The sequence below is a fragment of the Aotus nancymaae genome, unplaced genomic scaffold (genome assembly GCF_030222135.1).
Source record: "Aotus nancymaae isolate 86718 unplaced genomic scaffold, 86718_ANA_hifiasm-v0.15.2.pri h1tg000008l, whole genome shotgun sequence".
Classification (NCBI taxonomy): Eukaryota; Metazoa; Chordata; class Mammalia; order Primates; family Aotidae; genus Aotus; species Aotus nancymaae.
Window position 1 is genome coordinate 53,397,340 of NW_026988419.1, and position 22,042 is coordinate 53,419,381.

At 38.1% G+C, this 22,042-nt stretch overlaps 1 protein-coding gene and 1 non-coding gene across 2 annotated transcripts in view; both read left to right on the forward strand.

Annotated features, from left to right (window-relative positions):
- Positions 1-22,042, forward strand: part of SESTD1 (SEC14 and spectrin domain containing 1) — a 150,988-nt gene that overhangs the window by 106,589 nt on the left and 22,357 nt on the right. The window contains exons 11-16 of the mRNA XM_021668950.2: positions 8,319-8,513; positions 9,050-9,164; positions 10,935-11,094; positions 17,101-17,182; positions 17,893-18,015; positions 19,431-19,622. Of these exons, the coding sequence (XP_021524625.2) occupies positions 8,319-8,513; positions 9,050-9,164; positions 10,935-11,094; positions 17,101-17,182; positions 17,893-18,015; positions 19,431-19,622 (867 nt within the window). The remainder of the gene's footprint in view (positions 1-8,318; positions 8,514-9,049; positions 9,165-10,934; positions 11,095-17,100; positions 17,183-17,892; positions 18,016-19,430; positions 19,623-22,042) is intronic.
- On the forward strand, positions 7,164-7,265 carry LOC135273766 (small nucleolar RNA U13). Its single transcript, XR_010341573.1, has one exon. It is a non-coding gene; the product is annotated as a small nucleolar RNA U13 (small nucleolar RNA).

The following is a 22,042-nucleotide window of genomic DNA, read 5'->3' on the forward strand; positions in this document are numbered from 1 at the left end:
AAACTCCCCATAAACTAGGTATCGATGGAAAATATCTCAAAACAATAAAAGCTATTTACAAGAAACCCACAGCCAATATTATACTGAATGGGCAAAAATTAGAAGCATTCTCTTTAAAAACTGGCACTAGACAAGCATGCCCTCTCTCACCACTCCTATTCAATTTAGTATTGGAAGTTCTAGCCAGAGCAATTAGGAAAGAAAAAGAAATAAAGGGCATTCAATTAAGAAAAGAAGAAGTCAAATTGTCCCTATTTGCAGATGACATGATCGTATATTTAGAAGACCTTATCATCTCAGCCCAAAACCTCCTTAAGCTGATAAGCAACTTCAGCAAAGTCTCAAGATACAAAATTAGTGTGCAGAAATCACAAGCATTCCTATACACCAATAACAAACAGAGAGCCAAATCATGAGCGAACTCCCATTTACGATTGCTACAAAGAGAATAAAATACTTAGGAATAGAACTAACAAAGGAGGTAAAACATCTCTTCAAGCAGAAGTACAAACCACTGATCAAGGAAATAAAAGAGGATGCAAACAGATGGAAAAACATTCCATGTTCATGGTTAGGAAGAATCAATATGGTGAAAATGGCCATACTGCCCAAAGTAATTTATAGATTCAATGCTGTCGCCATCAATCTACCTATGACCTTCTTCACAGAACTGGCAAAAACCACTTTAAACTTCATATGGAACCAAAAGAGAGCCCGCATAGCCAAGACAATCCTAAGGAAAAAGAACAAAGCTGGAGGCATCATGCTACCTGACTTCAAACTATACTACAAGGCTACGGTAATCAAAACAGGATGGTACTGGTACCAAAACAGAGATATAGATTAATGGAACAGAACAGAGGCCTCGGAAGCAACACCACACATCTATAACCATCTGATCTTTGACAAACCAGACAAAAACAAACAATGGGGAAAGGATTCCCTGTTTAATAAATGGTGTCTGGAAAACTAGCTAGCCACATGCAGGAAACTGAAACTGGACCCCTTCCTTACACCTTATGCAAAAATTAACTCCAGATGGATTAAAGATTTAAACATAAGAACTAACACCATAAAAACCCTAGAAGAAAACCTAGGCAAAACCATTCAGGACATAGGCACAGGCAAGGACTTCATGACTAAAACACCAAAAGCAAGGGCAACAAGAGCCAAAATAGACAAATGGGACCTAATTAAATTCCAGAGCTTCTGCACAGCGAAAGAAACTATCATTAGAGTAAACTGGCAATCAACAGAATGGGAAAAAATTTTTGCAATCTGCGTATCAGACAAAAGGCTAATACCCAGAATCTACAAAGAACTAAAGCAGATTTACAGGAAAAAAACAAACAAACCCATTCAAAAGTGGGAGAAGGGTATGAACAGACACTTTTCAAAAGAAGACAAATATATGGCCAACAAACTTATGAAAAAATGCTTATCATCATTGGCCATTATAGAAATGCAAATCAAAACCATATTGAGATACCATCTCACGCCAGTTAGAATGGCGATCATTAAAAAATCTGGAGACAACAGATGCTGGAGAGGATGTGGAGAAAAAGGAACACTTTTACACTGTTGGTGGGAGTGTAAATTAGTTCAACCATTGTGGAAGACAGTGTGGCAATTCCTCAAGGACTGTCTTGAAATAGAAATTCCATTTGACCCAGCAATCCCATTACTGGGATTTATATATATATAAATATATATAAATATATACCCAAAGGATTATAAATATATACCCAAAGGTTTATAAATCGTTCTGTCATAAAGACACATGCACATGTATGTTCATTGCGGCGCTGTTTATGATAGCAAAGACCTGGAACCAACCTAAATGCCCATCAATGATAGACTGTACAAAAAAAATGTGGCACATATACACCATGGACTACTATGCAGCCATAAAAAACGATGAGTTTGTGTCCTTTGTAGAGATACGGATGAACCTAGAAACCATCATTCTCAGCAAACTGACACAAGAACAGAAAACCAAACACCGCATGTTTTCACTCATAGGCAGGTGATGAACAATGAGAACACATGGACACAGGGAAGGGAACAACACTCACAGGGCTAGGTGAGTTGGGGGGAAGGGAGGGGAGGGGGGACAGCTGAGGGGAGGAGGGGAAGGGATAATACCGGGAGAAATGCCTGATGTAGGCAAGGGGGGCGGGGTGGATGGAGACAGCAAACCACCATGGCATGTATGTACTTATACAACAATCCTGCAGGATGCAGGAAGTGCACATGTACCCCAGAGCCCAAATACAATTAAAAAAAAAAACAAAACTTTTGAATTGCAAAATGCCTTATAGATTATTCTAATATTCTCTTCTTCTTTTATAGATGAAGAAACTGGCAAGCTACATTTATTGATCAATGAATAGCTGGACTATGGTTAAAACACAGATCTCTTGATACCCAGGGGGGAATCCTTTCTCTGGCTCCCTCTTAGAGAAAGCTACTAAATTTCACACATACGCCTAAGCTACAGTAGTTTTTCATTCTTGTACTTTTAATACTTGAGGAATGTACATACACATTGACATCTGCATTTAGAGACACGACCTAAAAAAAGAAACATTGATGGCTATCATAGATATTATTTCCTTAAATCATGGGTGATATTTGGGATTTGTTTCAGAATTGGGAGGTAGGGACAGATTGAATGGATGAGAGTGTATGTGAAACAGAATTAGCCATAAATTGATCATTGTTGAAGCTGGATGTGAAAGAATTCATTATACCATTCTTTCCACTTCTGAAATATTTTTAAAAAGCAGATTGTACTGTTTTAGTCAATAGGTGGCACTGCATTGTTACCTTGAGAATAGGTTGGTTGATACTGGATGAATATTTTTACTTATGATGTTTAAGATACTCTAATATTTTATTAAAAGCTTTCTTTTTTTTTTGTAACTAAGAGTTAACAGGTTAAATTATAATCTTGTGAAATTATAACTAATTTCTGACGTTGACAGCTAATAAAGAGAATTTGAGAAAACTTTTTAACATGCGATTTTGTATTACCAGCTTAATGTCATGTATTAAGATTTAGAGTACATATAAAAGCACAATGCAGAAATAAAGCTAAAAACCTCAAATTTGTTAGGATGTTGAATTTTAATACATAGAAAAATGAAATTTCTGCCAACATGTAGTTCTAATTCAAAGATTGGGAATTAGAAGTTAGCTTAATTTTTTAATACAATACAATAAAAACAAGTTACACAAAAATGGTTATAGTAGCTGACAATAAATTTAAAAGTAGTTTAGTTTAATAATCTATTTTTATGTTTTGGGTTGAAGGAAATGTGTGGTAGGAAAAGTGTGTGTGATAGGAACATGCAGGAGCATAAATATGTGAAACTACTTCAGAGTTTTGTCAGTATCCCATCATCTCATAGTGCTGACTTCTGGTCTACAAAGAAACTACTTTCTCTGGTGCATTATGCATAAAGTACGCAGCAGAATAGGTCTTCATCGTGAATCAAGACCCATTTCTCCTAATGTATAGTCTGAGTATAATCACCTTTTTAACCCGAGTGGACAAGATTTGTTTCCTCCTACGTATGGATTCCCATTTCATGGTATAAAGTATAAACGCCCACCATTTCACCAAGTATGTATCACTGCTAATATGATTGCAGTGTCAGTCCTGACTACTTGTGTCCTAAATGTGAACCTTCAAGCTCTCTTCTTACCGTCTCATTCCAAATCCCAAATATTGGTGTTGGTTTTTTATTTTGGTATAAAATAATTATTTTCTACACAGTTAAATATACATAAAAGACCAGAGAATGGCTATAAGTGAACAAAATACACCCTCTTTACCTAAGGTTCTAGGCAGTCTGCATTCCCTTGTTTTGGTTTTTGAGACAGGCTAGCTCTGTTGCCAGGCTGGAGTGCAATGGCTCAGTCTTGGCTCACTGCAACCTCTGCCTCTCAGGTTCAAGCAGTTCTCCTGCCTCAGCCTCGTGAGTAACTGGAAGTACAAGGCACGCCTGCCATGCCCACCTAATTTTTGTATTTTTAGTAGAGATGGGGCTTCATTCACCATGTTGGCCAAGATGGTCTCAATCTCCTGGCCATGTGATCTGAACCACCTCGGCTTCCCAAAGTGCTGGATATACAGGCATGAGTCACTGCACCCAGTATACATTCCCGTTTTTTGTTGTTTCTTTTTGAGATGGAGTCTTACTCTGTCACCCAGGCTGGCGTACAGTGGCGTGATCGCAGCTCACTGCAACCTCTACCACCCAGGTTCAAGCGATTCTACTGCCTCAGCCTCCTGAGTAGCTGGAATTACAGGGGTCTGCCATCACGCCTTGCTAATTTTTGTATTTTGGTTAGAGACAGGGTTTCACCATGTTGACCAGGCTGGTCTCAAACTCCTAACCTCAAGTGATCTGCCTGCCTCAGCCTCCCAAAGTGCTGGGATTACAGGCATGAGCCACTATGCCCGACCTACATTCCCCTGTTTTTTTAGCAAGAAACATTTGAATGAATTTTAAATATATTTATATGTATAAGCCAGATTTTTTGCTCTCCATATCCCAGAGAGATTATTTCTTTATGGCAACCTCAATCAATAATATCAGTGTCTCTAATTTCAGGTGTTAATTTCTTGAGACATACCAGTCTTTAACAATGTATTTACATCCCTGGTCAGGTTGCTGGAGGCTGTATTTTACAAATTCAAACCAGGAAATAATTACCTTCACAATGATGGTTCTTAAACCTTAGTGGGCATAAGAGTCATCAGAGATGCTTGTTAAAATGTATATTCCAGGGCCCAACTCCCAGAGACTGATTTAGTAAGTCAGGGGTGAAGCTTAGGCATTTTTAATAAACACCCCAAGTGGTCTAATGCTGGTAGTTCCGAGAAGTGCTATTCTAGGACCCTAATCCTTTACTACATTTCTTAGAATCATTGCTATTACTTCTTCAAAGAATTAAGCCTATTTATTTAGAGCATTTAATGATATGTAAATGCTATAAATAAGGTGTTGAAATCCTTTTATATTTTAGAGCATGACAGTGATAATTTTCTCAGGTAATATTTCTACTTTAAAATAGTCTCCATTAACCATTATAAACTATGTAGTTGTAAAATATTCTACATATATTATCGAGTTAAATCCAAACACTAACGGATAAACTAGGTAAGAAAGATATTGTCATCACCGTTGGATAGAGAAGGATTCCTCATCCTCAGCACACTCTTGACACTTTGGGCCTGGTAAATCCCTGTCGTAAGGGCTCCCCTGCACATTGTAGGGTATTTCATAGCATCGCTGGCCTCTACTTACTAGGTGTAGTAGCATCCCCCTCCTCAGTTGTGATAACCCAAAATGTTTCCAGACACTGCCACATGTTCCCTGGGTGACAAAATCACCCTCTGTTAACTAATGTAATGTCAGTAAATCTACAATGTTTAATATGTTTTATACATTCAATCAGTGCATGTTAATTGAGCACATATTATATGTCATGTGTTGTTCTAGGCTTTTGCAATATAGTACTGTCTTACTATATGGGATTTACATTCAAGTTGGGGAGTGGAAAGCAGTATAGGTATAGATTTTAGGAAAGGCCTCTCTGAGGAAATGACATTTAATCACATACCTTGAAATGATGTCAAGAAGTAATCCAAGCAAAGGGCAATTCCGATAGAGGACATAGCAGTAGGAACATGATTGAGGAACAGCGAGAATGTTGGTATGGTTGGAGTACAGGGAGCAAAGGAGAGTCACAGAAAATAAAGTTTTAGAGGGAGTCAGGGGCCAAAACATGTAATGTCTTTTTAGCCCATGAAAAGAAACTTGAAATTTATTTTAAATGTTACGTGAAATTATTTGAGACGTTTGGACAGATAATTTATATTTTAAGCAAATCACTGGCTATTTTGTGGAAAATAGGGAACAGCGACTAGCAATGAAAATGGAAGGCAGGAAGCTGATAGATGGAGGCAGTTGAAGTAGTGACAATTGATAGAAGTTGATGAGGTTGAGCCAGCAAGACTTGCTGATGAGAGAATCAGCCTTTTGGCCTTAGCAGCTACTAAGGCAGGGAAGACTGCAAGAGGAACAGGTTGGGAGAATAGAGAATCAGTGTCTTTGGCAGCAGGTTAGATGTTAGATATCTAATAGTCATCAAGTGAAGTGGCTAGTGGGCAGCTGGGTATCAGTATCTGGGGTTCATGGAAGGGGTCAAGGCTGATGATTAATTTGGTAATTCTTAGCCTATAGATCTATTTAAAGGCATGGGACTAGGTGAAGTCATCCAAACCCAGTGGGAAGAAAAGAGAGCCTCTGGAAAACTGAGCCTTGGGTTAACCTAAATTTAAAAGTGCAAAAAAGAGGGAGGAGAGCCAGCAAAGAAGGCAAAAAGGAGCTGTGTGTCTCCGAAAACAATATAAAAGGCCATTTCAAGGAGGAGGAAGTGCTTACTTGTGCCAAATGCAGCTGTTTGTTGAGAGGCTCAATAAAATAAAGATTGAGAATTGACCATTGGATTTGGCAAGATGGAAATTTTTGATGAATTTGACAAAATTGGTTTCAGAAGGGTGGGAAGAACAAAATACTGATTGGAATGGATTAAAAAAGAATGAAAAATGAGAAGAGTGAGTACAGTGAACTCCTTTAAGGCAGGGTATTTTGTTTTGACTGAGGTTTAATTTCAGCATAGTAAAATGCACAAATCCTAAGTGTGTCTTTTATTGTTTACTATATTACAGCTTATTTTTATGCTGGTGGAAATAATCCAGTTGAGACAGAAGAACTGAGAGAGAGAAGATAACTGTGAGAGCAAAGCTTTGTGTAGGCAACAGAGATAGGCTGTCATGCACAAGTGGAGTGGTTGGCCTTAGAAGAAGAGAGAGGCTGCTCATTATTACAGCACTGAGGGCAGAGCTAGTGCTGCAGAAGAATGGAGGGTCGGGGATTTGTTGGTGGGAAGATGAGTTTTCCTATAACTTTCCAGTGAATTAAGATCTTTGGCTGAGAATGAAGAGGTGAGAAGGGAATTAGAGATTGATAATGAAAAAAATGTAAATGATCATGAGAATGAGAAAGTGAATTTACTAGAGAAACATAAAAGCATTGCAAAAGACTATTTGAGATTATTTAGTCATAACTTTAAAAAGAGACCTGTCAATCCTTTTGTAGGTTCTTAAGTATGATGATGGGTGTTTACGCTCCTGTGAGATGTGTCTCCCTCTAAACCTTGTAACAACATAGCACATTACCCTTCTGATGTGAGGGGAAAAAAGAGAGAGCTATCCACTTAGTTGTTTCTAATCTACCCATATTCAGCTACTCTGGTACAGGCACGCATTAGGCAGAGAAAACAGATTTGAGGCTTCAACAGGTGGTTCTGATGGAAGGAAAGAAATCCAGGCATGGGCATGGGTTATATGGTAGGAGGTGGTTATATCCTTCAATCAAGGATGGAAGTGAAGACAGAGGTTATAATGTGCTGGATGTAGAAAGGTCAATAGATTGGTGGACTCCATGGGGTTGTAGGTATGAGGCTATGAACAGAGGTGAATGGCAGAGTCAGTACCTGGTGGTCACAAAATGGGTTTGATGAAATTGAGACTTTTGGAGCTGCATAGTAGTATATGATGACAAGTTTTTATGGCCAGTGGAGGAAGTAGCTGAGTTGAGGTGAGGACAAGATAGTTGGAGGTGAGGGAAGGATTCAAGGAACTGAGGGTTCAGGATGGTGGTGGGTGCCTGTGTGGTAGAAGTCACTAGGAAGGCTGGTGCTGAGAGGAAGGCAGTGACTTTTGCTAAATCCTTCTGTGGATGAGGAGATGCAACAGAGAAAGCTGAAAGGATGTAATCTAACAGCATGCACTTCAAAGGGGATGTGGTCTTTTTTAAAGAGGGAGAAGAAATGGTCTGCAAGTAGTGAGGAGTGAGGCAGCCATCAAACCCACCTTCAGGCTTGAAGTATGTCAGATGTGGAAACAAAAGCAGTACTCAGTTGAGAAGACTGCAGGGGTAACTTTCTCTGAGGGCAGACATGTTTCACTTAGAGCAAGGAAGAGAAGGGAGAGAAAGGAAGAGAAGGGAACATTTAGAGGCCAGGATGAGGATTTAAATTTTGCTAGTGTCAGGGATTGAGTTCCAGGAATTACAGTGAAAGGATTTGAGGATTAGGAACTTTCCACCCTCAATTTTTAATAATTTTTCCTTAGGAAAAATGTTCATGTATTACTTAGTTTATGTGGAGAAATTATAAAATGTAATCTTTTCCAGGAACTAATTTGAGCCTTAATTTACTTTGTAACATGTTGATTACAGGAATGGTTTGCAGTGTATGTGGAACTTAATCAGCAAATTGCAGCACTCTTGAATGCTGGCGATGAGGAAGATCTTGTGGAACTGAAGTCACTGCAGCAACAACTTAGTGATGTTTGTTATCGACAGGCCAGTCAGCTGGAATTTAGGCAAAACCTCTTACAGGCAGCTCTTGAATTTCATGGTGTTGCCCAAGATGTAAGTGTCTACTCTGATTATTTTTTTCCTTCAGATTATCTGAACGCTTATCTATGCATAATTTTTTTCAGGTTTGCATGCCTCCTAATTATTTTTCTGAACCAATGGAATGATTTACTGGTGGGGATAATGAGATAAAATTCTTCGATTTTTTTTTTTTTTTAAACAAGTATTATTTTTAAGTCATTCTGCATGCAATTCAACCTTTTATTGTCTAAGAGTGTTCCAATCTAGTAGAATATTTTCTTTTGACTGCTTCTTAATGTTTATGCTTTATAACATAGATAGAAATGGAAATCTCCATACTTTTTTGCATTCTGCTGACCCAGATGTACTTCTTTGTCTTCCTGGTGCATGCATCCGTGTGTTCTATCTTCCAGATAACTCGTATTCTAATGATTTGTCCTTGTCTTGTAACAGTGTAGTCTTTTCAAGTGTAATTGTGATAACCTCATTAGATATAAACCTCATTAATCATTAAACACTTTAGATGCTGATTACATCAGGGTTATCTCTTTGGTGTCCCTCTGCTTTAGTTGTCTCAGCAGTTGGATGGCTTATTAGGGATGTTGTGCGTAGATGTAGCACCAGCTGATGGAGCATCGATTCAGCAAACTTTAAAACTGCTTGAAGAGAAGCTGAAAAGTGTTGGTAAGCAGATTTTAAAAATGCTGAAACATAAGGTGTTTTTTTTTTTTAATTATCATTACCATGGTTAGACAATTAAGTCGACTTATACTGAACTAATCATTACTATTTTCAGGAAAAACAGAAAAATCGTATAAAAAGGTTCTATTCCCTTGAGGGGTTATAATTTATGCTGAAAATTTTATTTTTTATTGTTAGTCACTCCTCCCTTCACTGGGCCTTTACACTGGCCTGTTTACCCAGCTATATCTCCAGGTGCTGTGTCTTGCATATACTATGAACAGTTATTTGTAGTGCATGCATAAAGTGTAATTAGCTGTGAAGTGTTGTGGTAAACCCTGTATGCCCAAAATTGTGTTTATGCAATGATTTTTGTTGTTGCTTTATCCTAACCTTGTGAAAACAATAGTTGGTTTGGTTTTTTGGTTCTTGTCTCTCTAAACTGAGAATATTGCCAGATTTCCCACTCTCCAAGAAGTGGGGGTCCAGTTTCATTAAGGGGTCTAGTTATATTAAGCTAGTTCTGTCATTTGACATCAAGGCCTTTAAAATTTTTCTACAGCAGGAAACACAGTGAGCTTTCCTAAAAGGTCAGGATGTGAAAATGGAAAGGTGGGGAGTCGTATCAAGGGGGACAAAAGGGGAACAAAAGGGAAAATGGAGATGGAAGAGAGGAAACAGGAACTTAAGGCAGAGAACTAGTAGAAAGTGGTTACACAAGACTAAACCAAATTAATTAATTATTGAAAATTGCTTTAGGGAATTGGTTTGAAAAATCATGCTTGTACTGACATTCTACTTGCTTATAGACTTTGTTATTTTTATTTTATTTTATTTTTTGAGACGGAGTCTTGTTCTGTTGCCCAGGCTGGAGTGTAATGGTGCAATCTTGGCTCACTGCAACTTCCACCTCCTTGGTTCAAGTGATTCTCCGCCTCAGCTTCCTAAGTAACTGGGATCACGGGTGTCTGCTACCACACCCCTACTAATTTTTGCATTGGTAGTTTTAGTAGAGATAGGGTTTCACTATGTTGGCCAGGCTGGTCTTGAGCTCCTGATCTCAGGTGATCTGCCCACCTCGGCCTCCCAAAGTGCTGAGATTACAGGCATGAGCCACCATACCCGGCCAGCCTTTGTTATTTTAACAGATGATATGCATAATGTATATTTAGTATTTGATATGACAAATGAATTTTATTTTAAAATATTAGAAATTTTCTTCAGCCACAATCTTAAACAAAAAGTTCCTTTACACATCTAATTTAGAGAATTTTAAATATGCCCTAATTGTTGCTTCCTATGGTATAAAAGCTAGTCATAATGTTCAACATCCTTTGACACTGATAATACATTGCTGGAATGTCTTAAAATCTTGCAAGGGTTATGCGCTTTTTTAAACAACATATTTGCCTTGTTCTTCTAAAAGTTAGCATAAAAGCAGGAAGAAAAAATAAATAGAAATTTTCATACTTTTTCTTCTGCTTTCATTTTTTTAAAGTAATTATTATCTATGGAAACCCATGTTTTCAAAATTCCCTTTAGGGAGAATTTAACATGAGAGAGAGCACCTCCGTTCGAGTCACATTTAAAGGGTCTTATTATTGCTTGAGATGTTCATAGGATGGAGTCTTTGGATTCCATCCCAAGATGGCTTGATGTACAAAGCTCTCCTGTACTTCAGATCCAAATACAATATCTGATGAGACGATTTGTTTGAGGGAGGGAAAGCACCTTAGTTGTGTAAGAGATTAAATCTAGTAACTTTTGTTTTAGATGTGGGATTGCAAGGTTTGCGTGAAAAAGGTCAAGGTCTCCTGGATCAGATCTCCAATCAGGCATCCTGGGCCTATGGAAAGGATGTAACCATTGAAAATAAAGAAAATGTGGACCACATACAAGGAGTGATGGAAGATATGCAGCTTAGAAAACAAAGGCAAAGTTTGACTATTAATTTTTACTAAAATAACATAATAATTAAAATGAAAAGTTATATAAATTATTTATTTTGTATACAGACAGAAAGTTCTTAACTGTCCTATAGTAGACATACAGTAGGTTTTTGGTGAATGTAATTATTGTTATAATTTTACTAACAAATAGTAATAATTTATTCAATTATTAGGTACCTTTTCCCTTTTTTACTGGGTTGTAAAAATTTCAGTTATACTCAAGTACTTCATATTCTATATCCTCAATGTAGTCTGTGACTCTGTTCTCCTTTAAAAAAAACTTTCTGAAGAATTTTGCTTTTTAAATTTCATTTAGTTTAGAGTTGCTGTTAAACTTGTCTTATACATTGATCTATTCATCTAAGCTTACAAAATGTCACACATTCATTGTTCTCATATCTGCTGTAGGAGGATTTAACAGTGGACTAGTGATGTTTAGTTTCATTTGCTATAAAACTAGGAATTTAAAAGATTCTTTGAAAACTCACTTTGCAATAGCAACTATAAAGTAATACAAAGTAAAGGATTAAAATTATGCAGTATACACACTCTAGCACAGTTATATGACATTTTTCACACTTGAAAATTTTGAGACCATCAACAAAACTTTACAGAAAGCTGCTTCTATATCACTGAGAAAACAGTCATGAGGCAGAAATTTCTTCCCTTATATCGACAAACTTCTCATTATTCCCTCTCCACAGAGGATGATAGAGCTCTCCTGTTACCAAAGCTGATCTTCCATTTAGGCTCTGATTCTAATCACCCTCCTGACTCCTAACTCCATCAACTCCTATTCTCTACTCTGATTCCTGCCCTTCACTTAAATGCTTAAATTCTCCTATTTTAAAAATAATCATCACACACATGGATATGTCTTCCTCTTCAGCTCTTTGTCTTTCAGCATTAGAGCTCTTCTTCCTCCCAGCTAAGTCATTTGGATAGGTTTACTTGTACATTCATACTACTTCCCCACTCCCTCTTATTTTCAACCCTCCTACCCTCACTATTTCACTCAGTGTTGCTCTTACTGGCATTATCAGTTTAATAAATGCTGGATCTTACTTGAAATCTCGGGAATACTTTTAGTCCTGACTTGCTCAACTGTGATTAGTGTTAGGCACAACTGACTTTTCTTTCGTTTTGAAACTTCCTGATGATAACCTTGTCTTTCTTGAAAACACACTAATGATCCTTCTCTGTTTCTTCTTGGTTTTTGTCACTAGTTTCTTGGCCACTAGCTAAAGTTACTGCTTCCAGGATTTGTTCTGAGGCCAGATTCCCACCTTTATGTGGTCTCCCTGGACATTCGGACTACTTGAATGACTTTTCTTTAATAGATCATGGTTTAGTAGTTACAGCTCTTACCAAGACCCTCTTGCATGCTATAGACCCAAAAATCCAGTTGCCTCCATAGTGTTGCTTGCTGGATGCCCTCATGTACTGCTGAAACCTAGTGTATTAGTCCATTCTTGCATTGCTATAAAGAACTACCTGAGACTGGGTAATTTTTAAAGAAAAGAGGCTTAATGGGCTTACATTTCCACAGGCTGTACAGGAAGCATGACTGAAGAGACTTCAGGAAACTTCCAATCATAGCGGAAGGCAAAGGGGAAGAAGCAGACACATCTTACTTGGCTGGAGAAAGACAGCGAAGGGGGAGGTGCTGCACACTTTAAAACAACCAGATCTCATGAGAACTCACTGACATGAAAATAGCAACAGGGAAATACACCCCCATGATCCAGTCACCTTCTACAAGGCCCCTAGTATTAGTCCGTTTTCACACTGCCGTAAGGATATGCCCAAGACTGGGTAATTTATAAGAGAAAGAAGTTTAACTGACTCACCTCACAGCTTTGCAGGGCTGGGGAGCCTCAAGAAACAGAATCATGGTGGAAGGGAAAACAAACACATCCTTTTTCATATGGCAGCAGCAAGAAGTGCAGAGGGAAAAGGGGGAAAACACCTTATAAAACAAGTCGATCTTATAAGAACTCGCCATCATGAGAATAGCGTGGAGGTAACTGCTGCTATGATTCAGTTAACCCTGCTGGGTCCCTCCCATGACATATGGAGATTATGGGAACTACAATTCAAGATAAGATTTGGGTAGGGGCACAGACAAACCATGTCATCTCTCTTTCAACATTGAGGATTACAGTTCAACATGAGATTTGACTGGGGACACAAATCCAAACCATATTATTCCACCCCTGGTCTCTCCCAAATCTGATGTTATTCTCACATTGCAAAATGTAATCATTCCTTCTCAACCAGTCCCCCAAGTCTTAATGCATTTCAACATTAACTTGAAAGTCTACAGTTCGTAGTCTCATCTGAAAAAAGGCAAGTCCTGTCCACCTATGAACCTGCAAAATCAAACACAAGTTAGTTACTTCCAAGATACAATAGAGGTATAGACATTGAGTAAACACACCCATTCCAAAAGGGAGAATTTGGCCAAAACAAAGGGGCTACAGGCCCCATGCAAGTCTGAAACCCAGGAGGGCAGTCATTAAATCTTAAAGCCCTAGAATAATCTCCATTGACTCCATGTCTCACATTCAGACCACACTGATGCAAGAGGTGAGCTCCCAAGGCCTTGAGCATCTCCATCCCTGTGTCTCTGCAGGGTACAGCCCTCTTGTCTACTTTCACAGGCTGACACAGAGTGCCTACAGTTTTTCCAGGTCCATGGTGCAAGCTGTCAGTGGATTTGCCATTCTGGGGTCTGAAGGATGTTGGCCACCTTCTCACAACTCCACTCAACAGTGCCCCAGGAGAACTCTATTTGGGGGTTCCAACCCCACATTTCCCCTCCACACTGCCCTAGTAGAGGTTCTCCATGAGGCAGCAGACTTCTGCCCAGATATCCAGGCATTTCTATACATTCTGTGAAATCTAGGCAGAAGCTCCCAAGCCTCAACTCTTGCCCTCTGTGCACCCATAGGCTTAACACCACGTGGAAGCTGGTGTTAAGGCTTATGGCTTGCACCCTCTCTGGAGCAGTGGCCCGAGCTGTATCTGGGGTCCTTTTAGCCATGCTGGAGCTGGAACAGCTGGGATACAAGGAACAGTGTCCGAAGGTTGTGCAGGTCAGCGGGGCCCTGGGCCTGGCTGCAAAAGGATTCTTCCCTCTTAGGCATCCAGGCTTGTGATGGGAGGGGCTACCACAAAGTCTTCTGAAATGCCTTCCAGGCATTTTCTCCATTGTGTTGGCTATGAACATTCAGCTCTTCTTTACTTATGCAAATTTCTGCAGCCAGCTTGAATTTCTCCCCCAGAAATGGGTTTTTCTTTTCTACCATGTGACTAGGCTGCAAATTTTCCAAACTTTTATGCTCTGCTTCCCTTTTAAATAGAAGTTCCAGTCTCAGATCATCTTTTTGCTCACAAATATACGCATAGGCTGCTTGGTGAAGTCTTGAGTGTTTTGCTGCTTAGAAATTTCTCCCACTAGATACTGTAAATCACCTCTCTCAAGTTCAAAGTTCCACATATCCCTAGAGCAGGGGTACAATGCTACCATTCTCTCTGCTGCTGCATACCAAGAGTGACCTTTGCCCCAGGTCCCAATAAGTTCCTCATCTCTTTCTGAGACCCTCTCAGCCTGGACTTCACTGTCCATATCACTATTAGCATTTTGGTCACAACAATTTAACAAATCTATAGTAAGTTCCAAACTTTCCCTCATCTTCCTGTCTTCTTGTGAACCCTCCAAACTGTGGTAACCTCTGCCCATTGCCCAGTTCCACATTTTCAAGTATCTTTATAACAGTGCCCCACTCCCAGTACCAGTTTTCTGTATTAGTCTGCTCTCACGTTGCTATAAAACACTAACTGAGACTGGGTAATTTATGAAGAAAATAGATGTAATTGACCCGAGGTTCTGTGAGCTGTACAGGAAGCATGACTGGGGAGGCCTCAGGAAACTTTCAATCATGGCGAGAGACAGAGGGGAAGAAGGCATGTCTTACATGGCTGGAGGAGGAAGAGAGTGAAGGGGGCAGTGTCACATACTTTTAACCAACCAGATCTCACTCACTTTCACAAGAACAGCAAGGGGGAAATCTGCCCCCATGATCTAATCATGTCCCACCAGGCCCCTCCTCCAATATTGGGGTTACACTTTGGTGTTATTTTGGGTGGGGACACAAGTCCAAAACCCAAATCCAAACCATATCACCTAGTATGTTCAGACTGGAATTGTTTTCCCCTAAAACTTGCTCTCCTTTTTAAACTTCCTACCTATGTTAAAGTTACCATCAGCTACCAAACTTGAGATTTATCCTAAAATCCGTTTCTCATCCCTTATAGCTTATTCAGATGTCCAAGTTCTGCTGACTCTGAATCTCAAACGTTTCTGTTCAATATCTTAAATTCTTACCTGCCTCTGGCCTGGCTACTCTCCAGCTTTTTGTATGCAAGAGTAATCTTCATAAAGTACAATAATTGTATAAAACTTCCTTCAGTGACTTCCTGTTTTCTCAGATGGAGTTTGTCATCTTGGAATAATGTAGGAGACCCTTCATAATCCAGTCTTGAATAATTTTATCTTCTGTAACATTCCCATAAAATCATACAGTTGTTTTTATCTTCCTGAAAGCATCATGCTGTTTCATGTATCCATGACTAAGAATACTTCTTTCCTCATTTTCTGCTCAGTGAATTTCTACATATTCTTCAAGACTCAGGGATACTTACTTTAGGAAGCCTTTTCGGACTTCTAAGGCATGTTAGTCACTTGCTCCTCCCTAATCCCATAAAACATTTTAAATAGCTTTATAATAGTACTTATTAAATCTCTGCAAATGGGAGTATCTTGATGGTAGAGACCATAGCTTATATTTTCCCCAGCACACATTATCTATTACCTGAATACAGTATGTGTATAATACCATCTTCATCATTAAAGTGGTTTACATTGTTTTTTTGTTTCAGATTTAAAAAATAATTATCATCATCACTCCCCTTCAGTCCATTATGGAATTACGCTAAGTTGAATTTTAACGTTATAACTTTTATTGAGAGCATCTTTATTTTTTTAAAAAAGCCTTGTGATACTTACTTCTGTATTATTATTAAGGTTTTTTTTTAAGGACATCAAGTATAGTAGAGCCCAGTGTCTGTTGGATAACTTGTTATTGATACTTGAGACAGCAGTGGGAGTCTCCCATCCCACCTGTAGTACACAGAATTGCATGGAAATGAAGGAAATGGACCAGAGTTAAGTTAGGTTAAGTTGCCTTAAAACTTTAACTGGTGTGTTATCCAAGCAGACCACAGTGAGATTAAAAAATAATCTGAGTTGTGTTTCTCTACACCCAGAGGTCAGTAGAGATTTTTGTTTCTTTAAGCCCTCCATCTAGTTTTTAAGAGTGTAGATGAAGGATTTTTAAAAAATCAGAATTGAATATTATTTTAGGTACTATAATATAATGAAAAGCATTAATTTTTCAAAATGTCTTTAACTGGGCATAGTGGTGCACACCTATAGTCTCAGCTACTTGGGAGGCTGAGGTGTAAGGATCATTTAAGCCCAGGAGTTTGAGGTTATACTGAGCTATGATGGTGCCACTGCACTCCAGCCTAGGTGATTGAGTGAGACCTTGCCTCAAAAAAAATCTTCCTGTATTTGAGAAACATTATACTTTTATCCTTGAAGCTTGTTTAATGCTAAACAGCAATACAGATTTTTGGAGGGGGTTAGTATACTACTGTAATTACATTTTGCTTTAACGTTTTGCAGAATCCATGCTGTCCTTAAGAGGGTTTTTTATTGAGTATCATTCGGGTATTTTGAGGTTCTGATGTAACATTTATAGAGATATCCCTAACATTCTTACAAACCATACAGAATACTTGCATTCTCCATTGCGTAGGACTAAGTATTTTAGTGTACTATAAAACACATGTGCCAAATGATGATGTTATAGTAGTAATCAACAAAACAAATGATGAGTTAAATTTATGTTTGGGTTCATTAGATGTGAAGACATGGTAGATGTGCGAAGGTTAAAGATGCTTCAGATGGTGCAGTTGTTTAAATGTGAAGAAGATGCTGCCCAGGTAAAGACCAGTCAGCTACATTATGTAGTTAACATTTCTTAGAAGATTGATTTCATTTAACTACAAACAAAAGTGTACTTTTCATGGTTCTAAAAAAGTAAATTCTTGAAGTCAGATTCTAGTTTATCCTATTGAAGAATAAACTTTGGTATTCCCAGCTAGTTTATTGATATCATTTAACTCAATCTTCTCAATGAAATCCTCTATTGAGCTAGAGATTGGGATCATTTATTATTTATTATTGCTGATTAGGTGTCAGTTACATCCAGGATAAAATCTGGTGGAGCTCATTGCATTTTAGCCTGCAAGAGAATTTTCAATACCATATAAACAATTTGATATCTTTTGTCATTATCATCAGAGAACGTCATTTCAGTTTGATTTAGAGAAAATTTATGATTTTATGTAGTGACACAAATCTGTAACGCAATCCTGATGGATCTATATACAGAAATACATGATTTTATTATGTGCTATTAATTTTAAAAGAATGCTTTTCTTTAGTATGTCTTGCCTTCAGATTTAAAGAATTTTGAGGATGAGAGGTCATTAATTCATGTAGTTTATCATTGAATGAAATAAGCTTTTAAGACTAGGTTATAATTAACGGATTCATTAATCACAATAGTAATCTCTATATAAATGTGACATTTTGGTACAATAAGTGAAGAGTTCTGAATCCAGCTTCATTGTTATGTCTTTTTGTTTAGGCAGTAGAATGGCTAAGTGAACTCCTGGATGCTCTGCTTAAGACCCACATCAGATTGGGCGATGATGCTCAAGAAACGAAAGTTTTGCTGGAAAAGCATAGAAAATTTGTTGATGTTGCACAGGTGCAAAACTGGTTATCTTCCTTTTCCACAAGCTCAGTGTTTGAATAGCTTTCTGCATGATTATAATGTAACTTTACCCTCCAAGTTCAAGAAGGTTAGTTTTGTTATTCCAGAAGTATCACAGAATTAAGAAAATGTCAGCTGGTGCATCAAAACTAGCCTGCATAAACTTGAGAGGGTTTATGTTTTCCTGAATACAGGTTCTGCATGGTCCCTCTGAATTATGTTATATATTATGGCATTTTTAAGGCAATCCAACTGTTCATTCATATTAACAGAATGAACTTATTTACTGATATTGATAGAAGTTAATATAAAATGGATGTTAATATCAGTAAATAAGAAACCTCACTTACTGCATCTTACTAGTGTTAGCATAATAATACAGAACTTTTTTGTGATGAAAAGTAAAAGTATTTTTTTTTTTTTTTGAGACAGAGTCTCACTCTGTTGCCCAGGCTGGAGTGCAGTGGTGTGATCTCGGCTCACTGCAACCTCCGCCTTCCAGATTCAAGCAATTCTCATACTTCAGCCTCCCCTCTGAGTAGCTAGGATTACAGGCATCTGCTATCATACCTGGCTAATTTTTGTATTTTTGGTAGAGATGGGGTTTCACCATGTTGGTCAGGCTGGTCTCAAACTCCTGACCTCAAGTGGTCCACCCACCTTGGCCTCCTTAAGTGCTAGTATTACAGAGATGAGCCACCGCACCTGGCTGAAAAGTATCTTAATTTATTTTTCCTAAGAATGAGTTCATTTTGTAACAGGTGTAGTTTGCTATATGGAATATGAAGTGCCTAATTTCACCTACTTTTGAAAGTAGTTTAATTCATAAGCAGACATTCTTTCTAGCAAGTGAAGTTTAGCAGACTGAGATGGGGGAAACAGAATAAAGTGGGGAAACCTAACAGAAGGAAACTTTTTTTTTCAAGATAAGGCCTTGCTCTGTCACCCAGGATATAATGTGGTAGCACAGTCGTAGCTCACTGCATCCTCAAACCTGGGCTCAAGTGATCCTCCTGCCTCAGCCTCCAAAGTAGCTGGGACTACAGGCAAGTGTGGCCACACTCAACTAATTTTTTTCATTTTTTTAGAGACAGGATCTTGCTATGTTGGCTAGGCTGGTATTGAACTCCTAGCTTCAAGAGATCCTCCTGCCTCAGCCTCCCAAAGTGCTGGGATTATAGGCATGAGCCATTGTGCCTGGCCAGGAAACTTACTATAAACTAACTAAAAATATTGCTTCCCCTTTATTGTTTATACACAGCTAATTTGTAGTAATAAGTACCACTAGATTTATTCAGTATTGATTTCTAGTAGTGTCACTTAATTGCAACGACAGTCTTCCTGCACACTCCCTGTCCTTCACTTAAGAATTCTTTTATTATAATTTCACGTTTACCTTTCTTTTTTAGAGCACTTATGACTACGGCAGGCAGTTGCTACAGGCTACAGTTGTGTTATGCCAATCTTTGCGCTGCACTTCTCGATCATCTGGGGATACACTTCCTCGGTTGAACAGAGTATGGAAACAATTTACAGTAGCATCTGAAGAGAGAGTACATAGGTTGGAAATGGCTATTGCATTTCACTCAAATGCTGAAAAGGTTTGCTTTTTTTTTTTAGTGTATTCTCAGTGGTATTTATTATATATGTTTAAAAATGTTAATTTTAGCAATGTAATTATATAATCTATTTTTCAATATTTATATTAGTTCCATTGTTACAGTTTGTTTGGTTATAATATATTGCCTTAGAGAGTTCAAATGAAATTTTCTTAATCCTTACCAGTGCTGGAGAGCCGTGATTGGAGAAATCCAGAACCTTGTGGTAGTCTTCTCTTTACACTGCTTCTCTCCTGACCAAGCCTGGTGTCCAGAATATGCCCTCTGTTACTTGAAGTATCATGAGTTCAATCTCTTCCATTATGCCAGGAAGGGAAAATTTTTGCTTTGGCAACTGCTGTTAATTGTCACATATTTTTAAAAAGGCACCTTGTGATTTTATAATTTAAGTAGAGACATTAAAAAAATAAGAATAAGGACAAAAGTAAAATGCTTTTTTATATATGTTGTTTAAAGATTTATTCTAGAATTTATTATAATGAATTAAGGTCATTAATTCCAAAAACAAAAAATAAAATATGCAGTGTTATTTGGACAAATTTTCAATAGAACCTTTTTCTTACTCTTCTTAGTAAAAATTTATTGTACCCAACTCTTACATACCCAAAAGGAACTAATTTTGTTTTGATCTCTTACAATAGAAGATTATATATAGGGAATGTTCAATACACTTTGAGATATTAGCAAACCTAACTTGATGTGTAGAACAGATGCTGCAAAGAACCTCAGGAATTAAACAGTTTCTTTCTGAATTATGAAGTACATCTGTTGGGAAGTGTCATAGTTAACTCATTGTCAGCTGGTCATTGAACTACATAGATGAATGTTTGATTAATATAGGCCTAATTAAGATAAATGAAAGTATACAAAATACTATAATTTGTTTATCCATTGATTGTTACAATGATAATTTTTTATTATGAAGTATACTATTAACATAGAAAACATAAGACCACAAGTATTCTGTGCAGCGAGATTTCACAAAGTGAACATACTTGTGTAATCAGTGTACTGTTCAAAAAAACCAGAACATTACGATGACCCAGAAGGTCCCCCCTCCATCTTGTAGTCACAGTGCTGCTTCCCCCACTATCTCACTGTCAAACGGTGACCACTGGCCCAATGTCTAGCACAACTGATAACTTTTTAGAATATTACATTTTTTTTAATTGCATTTTAGGTTTTGGGTTACATATGAAGAACATGAAAGACTGTTGCATAGGTACACACATGGCAGCATGATTTGCTGCCTTCCTCCCCATCACCTATATCTGGCATTTCTCCCCATGCTATCTCTCCCCAACTCCCCACCCCCTGCTGTCCCTCCACTGTTTGCCCCGACAGACCCCAGTGTGTGATGCTTCCCTCCCTGTGTCCATGTGTTCTCATTGTTCAACACCTACCTATGAGTGAGAACATGCGGTGTTTGATTTTTCTGTTCTTCTGTCAGTTTGCTGAGAATGATGGTTTCCAGGTTCATCCATGTCCCTACAAAGGACACGAACTCATCATTTTTTATGGCTGCATAGTATTCCATGGTGTATATGTGCCACATTTTCCCTGTCCAGTCTATCATCGATGGGCATTTGGGTTGCTTCCAGGTCTTTGCTATTGTAAACAGTGCTGCAATGAATATTCGTGTGCATGTATCCTTATAGTAGAATGATTTATAATCCTTTGGATATATAACCAGTAGTGGCATTGCTGGGTCAAAAGGAATTTCTATTTCTAGGTCCTTGAGGAATCGCCACACTGTCTTCCACAATGGTTGAACTAATTTACACTCCCACCAACAGTGTAAAAGTGTTCCTATTTCTCCACATTCTCTCCAGCAACTGTTGTCTCCAGATTTTTTAATGATCACCGTTCTAACTGGTGTGAGATGGTATCTCAATGTAGTTTTGATTTGCATTTCTCTAATGACCAGTGATGATGAGCATCTTTTCATATGTTTGTTGGCCTCATGTATGTCTTCTTTTGTAAAGTGTCTGTTAATATCCTTCACCCACTTTTGAATGGGCTTTTTTCTTGTAAATATGTTTTAGTTCTTTGTAGTTTCTGGATATTAGCCCTTTGTCAGATGGGTAGATTGCAAAATTTTTTTCCCCATTGTGTTGGTTGCTGATTCACTCTAATGATTGTTTCTTTTTCTGTGGAGAGGCTGTAGAGGTTGATTAGGTCCCATTTGTCTATTTTGGCTTTTGTTGCCAATGCTTTTGGTGTTTTGGTCATGAAGTCCTTGCCTATGCCTATGTCCTGAATGGTTTTGCCTAGATTTTCTTCTAGGGTTTTTATGGTGTTAGGTCTTATGTTTAAGTCTTTAGTCCATCTGGAGTTAATTTTAGTGTAAGGTGTCAGGAAGGGGTCCAGTTTCTGCTTTCTGCACATGCTAGCCAGTTTTC